Source organism: Balaenoptera musculus, chromosome 9 (assembly GCF_009873245.2).
Source record: "Balaenoptera musculus isolate JJ_BM4_2016_0621 chromosome 9, mBalMus1.pri.v3, whole genome shotgun sequence".
Classification (NCBI taxonomy): domain Eukaryota; kingdom Metazoa; phylum Chordata; class Mammalia; order Artiodactyla; family Balaenopteridae; genus Balaenoptera; species Balaenoptera musculus.
In genome coordinates, this window is record NC_045793.1 from 13,848,886 (window position 1) to 13,856,263 (window position 7,378).

A 7,378-nucleotide genomic window follows, 5' to 3' on the forward strand; every position below is an offset into this window, starting at 1 on the left:
GTAGAATAATACTCTTAAATTTAAGCCCAAGTCACCGTGTTCAATTATCCTCATCTGAAATAAAGTATGTGCTTGCTCTTAGAGGCTATAGGCTCCATGTCGCCCTGCCCCATAGAACTTTCTGTGGTGATGGAAACATTCTCTAATCTGCACTGTCTGAAATGATGGCTACTGGATACATACAGTTACTGAGCATCTGTAATGTGACCAATGTGACTAAAGAAGTGATTTTTAAATTTTATTTAATTTTGGTTATTTTAAGTTAAGTAGCCACGTGTGGCTAGCGGCCATCCTATGGGCCGCACTGCACAGGGGATCTGAGATCACAAGCTCCTTGACTTGGCCCTCGCCTGCTCTCCAGCTGTTGGTCTGCTCCTCTCCCTTGCCCCAGAAATCAACACTCACATGGCCAAACTGCTGGTTCACACTTCCATGGCTGTGCATATGCTGGCCTCTTTGCCTGAAATGCCCTTCCTCCCCATCCACCTCCAAACTTCACGAAAATCTTGTTCAAATTTCATTTCCTCAGGGCAACTCTCCCTAACTCCTTCCCGCCTGACCTCATCCCACTGCCGACACAATCCAGCATCACCTCCTCTGTTTCTCTGCATCTGTTTCTGTTGATCTCAGTGTCTTGTACTTGTCACTTATTCTATGTGACACTAACAGACTATGGGAATTCTAAGGACCAGGTCTTATTCTCTCTTCGTTCTAGTGATATGTGCCCATCCCATAATACATGTGCAGTAAATATTTGCTGAGTAACATTATTAATTTGTGAATACGTGCAATGTTCCATTAAAATATACTTCAGAACATTGACCATCACTCCATGATTATGAAAACCATTTGGGTCAAATTCTATTATAAGGCTTATTTTCAAATAATAAAAAAGTTCTTAGAGTCTCAGTTGAAGGTCTGCTGATTTCACGCCATATCAATATCAGATTTCAGTACTAACCGAAGAATATACATGTTCCCTGGAACAAAATCCTGCCTGTAGCTGGTCCTCCTAAGGGTCTGGAAGTCTCTTGTATTTCAGAAGCTGATCCTGCCATTGATCTGTCCCCAGTGCAGTGACTTACTAGGGAGACACAGATGAGGTTGAAAAGCAGGAAGACAAGAGGACATGAGTATGGACACAGATGGGAATTCAAGAGTGACTGATCCTTGCTACATCCTCTACCCAAATCCTACCCTCGAGAAGGAAATAATTAAAATCTTATCTAATGTGAAAAATAATGATTGTGGGTGATATGTGTTTTTTCAATGACATGCGTTATCCAAAACTCTACTGTGTTACCTTTATTCCTTAGCAAAGCTTTTGCTCAAGAAATCCTCCTTGTTAAATTATGTAGCCTCTGTTGCAATATTAACCTGCCCTGAGAGCTACACTGGTTCATTTTCTATCACAATTTTCTGACTAATCCTTTATTTGGATTCCCACACAGTGTTCCTACAATTAGAATAAGCTCTTGATGGATAAGTTTCTGTGAACCTAACTTGTATATTTCCCAAGTACCAAGCATCTAGTGGCTGTATTTTACAAAAGATTATCTTTCCTGCCCTCCAAGAACTTATGGTTCAATAAGACAAACAAATAAATACACAGTGATCAGAAATGCCTTTTTGTGGGTACAGTCATGTCAGCAGGGCAAGAAACGGATTCCAGAAAGAACATGAATCCAAAGGACTTTATCTTCAAATCAGATATGGATTTGACTTTTGTTTTCTTATTAATTATGTGGTTTTATTGTAAAATGCAAAAACAGCACTTTCTAATGTAATGAACATTGATTTAACAAATGATTGAGTTCTTTAGGGCTATATGATTATTTAGATAAATCTCTAATTTTCCCATAATATTGACAGATTTTAAGCAGTCTTTTCTCTGATTTCCCTTTCCCCCTGCCCAACACATATCTCCAGAATTTTAATCGAAGATGTTTCCAAAAAAGACAAAGGCCTAAGATAGCTTTTGAGGCTGCTAATGAATACCATGAGAGAAATATCTTTCCCTAAGGTGTCCTAAAAGTAAATATAGGGATATCAATTTATTTTTTAACTTCCTTCTAAAATCTGTACTTCTAGGAGGAACATTAGGTCTAGAGGTTACATTCTATGTGCCATTGGAATTGCTTGTGAATTCTCCTAATATAAGATGCACTTATTTCCAAAATGTGTCCATCACTACTTAGAAAAAGCAGATCTGGCTTTCAAAGATACGTTTTGAGATTAAAAATGAAGATAGTGACCTTAAGTCTCTCAGGATTTGTAAGGCTGGCATGCCGTCTATCTCAATAATAACTAACAAGAATGTCAAATGGACAGAAACAGCCATGGTAAGCAAGTGCTTGCAGCTGACAGTGATTGCTGTATTTTGGGTGATGGGGAACAGCATTTGCATTAGTTCAAGAGAAATACAGTGCCCTCCCAACTCTAGGTATCAGTGTATTCAATCCCCCTGCTGGTCCATTTTCTGTTGCTTCAATTAAAAATCAGTCGATACAAGGTCAAAATGTTGTACATCCTTCCCCTACCCCTTTCCCTGTCACTGTGTTTCCAGCTTCACCGGAAGAACATGTCACTATGGTAACCAATCCCTCTGGTGCACAGACCAAGTAAACCTTTCTAGTCGGATCGCCAAGCAGAGCAACATGGAATCAAAGCTCTCAATGGAACCACCAGAAGCCATGAATTCCATCCCCCTTTTTCTAAGTGGGGTTAACCAGTACCAGACAGAAGGATACCAGCCTTGTTCCAGGAGATGTTCAAGAAAGGAAATTCAAGAATGTCCTTCAGCAAGTCCTACCAGTGTTTATTAGTCATTATTAACGTGAATTCTTCCTCACATGTCAGCTAACTTCCTACCATTCCAACTTTAATGAAAGCAGAAAATGACGGATAAAACAACATTTTCTGAATCTGAGAATCTGAAAACTGCTACAAAGTCACCCATTGTCAAAAACTATTCTGCTTCCTCTTGTTTTCCCACTTCTAAATCCAAACCCAAGTTGTTCTCTTCTGCAAGTCTCTAATATCCTGCACAGCTTGACAAAGTTGTAGAGCTCCAAGCGGGACACCCTGCTCTAATAAGAGTCTAACCATGAAGCAGATATGATATTTGTAATAGTAACACATTCTTAACTAAATCAGCTAAAATCCCTCGTCATTCTACAGAAGCTGTAAAACAAACATTAAGATGGATTCTCTTTCTGGACCTACCCCACCTAAATCTAAATCCATACCCACTGTTAGTCTTTCTTAAACAATTGACTTTTTTTCAAATTAACAATTTTTTTCTGATCCATTTCAACATTTTTATAAGTCAAAGAATATCAGTTCTCACATATAATATTTAAAAACAGCAGCAACCTTGCATTATAATTATTGAGACATTAAGAAACTGCTTGGTATCTTGGCCACAAAGACTTTGCAGATAACAGCATTGTTTTCACTTTGGTATCACCACTTAATAGATGAAGAAAATGAAGGGAGTTGCGGGGAACAAGACTTATAAAATTGCACCACATCTTCTAGGGTGCAGCTACCATCAATGCATATTCCAGGATGCATATTCCCTTCTTCAGAGCAGTATTAGTATACATCGAAACAATATCTCAGCAGGCTAACGGAACAGGATGGTCCCCAAAGTATAAATCATGCAAGATTTACAAACTGCATCAGATGAACAGACTTTTAAAAATTTATATGATCATATTAAAGTATCAGATAAATTTTTATCATTAGCAAACGCAGTTTGTTTTCTGTTTTGGTATACTTTGGGTATTTTTTATACAAATCTTCTGAAAATAGTATTTTTTTTCTCTGAAGTACCCACTTTGGTGCTGCTGGAAGAACTACTTTTTGTGTGCTTATTAGATCTTGCTCATATTCAATGTGCATAAGACACTTTTGTCAACCACTTTCTCAAAATGAGAAATCAAGAATTGTGGTATGATGCTACAGGTCAACGGGCTGTTGGGGTGAAACAGGGCAGGGGCTGTGATTTATTAATGTTTATATGACCAATGCCTGCAGTATGCCCGGTATAGCATAGCACTTAAACGCTTCCGGCATGAATAAGGCCTTCTCTGTGAGATGTTGTCCCAAATTTCCCTTGATGAATCAGTTCAACATCTAAAACAAAGATTAAAACTAGGAGTGTGTCTACGCCGACAAATCACTCTTAAAGGGCTTCCTCTACTAAAAGCAGAACATTATAGACTCCTTCCTTTTCGGAGACTACTGAAGCCATTTCCCTGTGTAAAAACCCTGGACCATGAGATTCTACTGGAATCGCATCAGACAAAACGCAAGACAAGAGGCCGGCCGGGTAGAGAGAGGTAAGCCTCCATTGCCAGCTACTCGGAGGCAAGATGTGGCCACTGCAAGGCTCAGCCGAGCCTGGATAACCTGACCTCCTGGAACCAGGGGGCCTGAGAGACTGCGGCCGCGCAAGGGAGGAGAGGGCGGCCCGGCCCAGAGGCGCCGGTCTCTCCGCAGCGCCACGCGTCGCGGCGAGCGCTTACCTTTCCGAATCAGGGCCGCGATCTCCGGGTCGAAGCCCTGTCGGTGGCACTTCCTCCAGAGGCCCGTGTTGGTGGAGTTGTACTGCCGGCTGCACTCGTCGGCGGGGCTCATGGCGAAGAGCTGCCGGCGATTCCGGGCGCGGAGGAGTGTGCCCTCCCAGCGGTCCAGGCGCGAGCGGCTGGCCCGGAGCGGCAAGTTGTTGTTATTGTTGTAAATGAAGCCAGGGTCGACCCGGCGCGTGTTGAAGGCCTTGCACCTGTCCCTGTGCTTCCTGGCGTCCGTCTCGTACCAGTGGTCTGAGCAGACGGCCACGGCCAGCATGCCGAGGGCGCAGAGCGCTAGCGAGAGGCCCGTGTAGAGCAGGAACCTTCCGGCAGCCATGCCTCCGCTTCGCGGCTACACCGTGGGCATGACCCGCCGCAGCCTCGCCTTCCCTCCGCGCGCCCGGAACACAGCTGCGGGCGGGCTGCCGAGCCAAGGAGGGGGAGGGGGCAGGAGGGGGGCTCGCGCAGCGGCGCCCCCTCGGCCCCCGGCTGCCGGTGCGCAGCCCAGGGACTGCGGGAACGCGGGCGGGCAGCCTAAAAAGTTCTCATCCGGAGAGGCTCCGGCAAGCCTCTGCGCATCCTGCGGAGCAGGTGCAGCCTCAGGCGGCGGCGAGCCAGACACTGCCGCCTCCCGCCCCCTCCCGGCTCGGCAGGAAGCGACTGCTCCGAACCGGCCGCGGCCGCACTCAGCCGGGCTTCGGGCGACGCTGCCCTCGGGCCGGAAACCAAACACCGAATGCCCTCGGCTGCGGCTGGGCTCCTGGGCTTTCTTTGTGTAGGGTGGCGACGGGACCCACTCGCTTGGCTTTCTTGGGAGGGGGCTGGGGGGGGGGGACGGTGTCTATCAGGAGGAGCCACTAGACGACAGGATGAACTGAAACACCCGCGATGCGGCCGGCCAGCGAAGGAAACCTCCAGATGCCAGGGCTGCCTGCCCTGCGTCCCGCCTGGGTCTCCCTCTCAGCCACTCTCCCCCTTCCGGTCTGCGAGAGAAGAAATGTTCTTCCTCTCTGGGTCGGGTCTTTTAAAAATCTCTGTCCTCTGGTCACCAGCAGGTCCTTTGCTCCTTCTGGCCAGCGCGCTGCGCTCAGAGGCGGGCTCCCAGTCGGCGCACGGTCTCGGCCGACCTTTCCCCGCGAGCTCCCGGGTCGTCTGCCTCTTGCTTCGCCATTCAGGCGGCCCCTCGGGCCGACGGTGCGGTCACCCGGACGGCGTTACCGGACGAGCCTTGGCCGGGGGTTTGCGGCGACGGGGCGGCAGCTCGCGGGCGCGAGAGGCGGGCTGCGCCGAGGAGGGCGCACCCGGCAGGGCGCACCACGCGGGGCTCGCGGAGCTCGGCGCAGGGCGCCTTCAACACCATGGACAGGTCGCGCGACGGCTGCGCCCCGCCAGCCAAGCACCCAGCCCCGGGGGCGTCATGCCGCCCTCCCCAGTGCCGTCTTCCTCCTGCAGTGTCCACCCGGCCACCTTCAGACCCGCCTCTCCCGCGGCGCCTCCGCCTCACTTCATCTGGCTCCCGGGTAGCCCCGGGAACGTGCTGCCCGGGAGCTGCTGGTACCCAGAAAAACAACTGCCCCGGCCCTTCAACACAATCCGCCCCCTTCTCCTTACACTTGAGCCCCGGCACTCTAGCACCCCGTCTGCGCTGCCCAACTGGGGTCAGCCGCTCTCAGATTGCAGCATTTTCTTCGCAGCCCACCCAGGAGCTGAGCTGCCGGCTCACTCGGCAGCGTGCAGAGAATCGCATCCCAGCCTCGGCCTTCCACGATCAGGCTCCCGGCGAGGTGGTCGCCGAGGTGAACGGGGCGAGGGTGGGGGAGGGAGGCTGGGTCGCTCAGCTTCCCCTCCCGGCCTCCTCCTCTAGCCGCGGCGGCTCCGGGGCCTTGCGGTCTCGGCCGGTGTCGGGGAGCGAGAGCCCAGGCTGCGCCCGGGAGGCTCGGGAAATCGCTTCGCCCGGTTGCGGGCGCTGTAGGAAGCCGCTGCTGTGCTCGCTCGGACGCCGGGCGCTGCAGCCTTGGCTAAAACCCACAGACGAGAACACGGAGCGCGCAGCCAAAAGCTAGTGATGTCATCCGTGCAACGTGAGCCTCATCTCTTATTTTTCTAGCATTCTTAAAGATAAAGTGCACCATTTCCCAGGCAAAATGTCTAAGCCTTATTCTTTGACCAGGCAAGTCAATGGTGTCTAGAGAGGTTTGTGCCCAACCACATCCATATTTATGCACATATACATACATGTGGTATGTAGCATGTTTACACGCATTAGTATTAAATTAGGGATGTTGCCTCCATCTCCTGTTTATCTCTTTTCAGTAGTGAAAATTCCCTTAAATCGAAGAAAAGACTGCTTATTGCGGAGTCGGCATTCAGAGGGGCTGAGGAAGTTCCCTGCATCCCCGGTTTCGGTCGCTGATGTCCTGGATTGTATGTGATCTTTGTTTTCCCCAGAAAGCCACAAGCGCTATCCTATTAGCTACAGGCGTTTCCACCCAGGGCTGAGCGCGTGTCCGCGGGGTTGTCACTGCCAGCCCCGGTCCAGCCCCACGCCAACGCCAGACACCCCGACTCACACCCACCTCCACTTGCCTCCACTTCCCTCCTCAGAGGGAAAAGAAAAAAGAAAATTGACTTATCTTTTCCAGACAAGAGGAACAGAATTTTCATGGGGGGGTGGGTGCTTAATAGACATTTTGAAAACGCCCAGGGGCTCGCGCTTTGAGGAGGGGAAGTGGGGCTAAACGAAACCTCGGTGCGGGCTTTGTCCTTATCCGGGTGGGGGCTGGATGAGGGCTCTGAGAGGT

At 49.4% G+C, this 7,378-nt stretch overlaps 1 protein-coding gene across 1 annotated transcript in view; it reads right to left on the reverse strand.

Moving 5' to 3' along the window:
* Window positions 1-6,501, reverse strand: part of TMEM178B (transmembrane protein 178B) — a 354,285-nt gene extending 347,784 nt beyond the window's left edge. The window contains exon 1 of the mRNA XM_036863703.1: window positions 4,533-6,501. Within this exon, the coding sequence (XP_036719598.1) occupies window positions 4,533-4,914 (382 nt within the window). The 5' untranslated portion in view covers window positions 4,915-6,501. The remainder of the gene's footprint in view (window positions 1-4,532) is intronic.
* Between the last annotated feature and the right edge of the window lie 877 nt (window positions 6,502-7,378).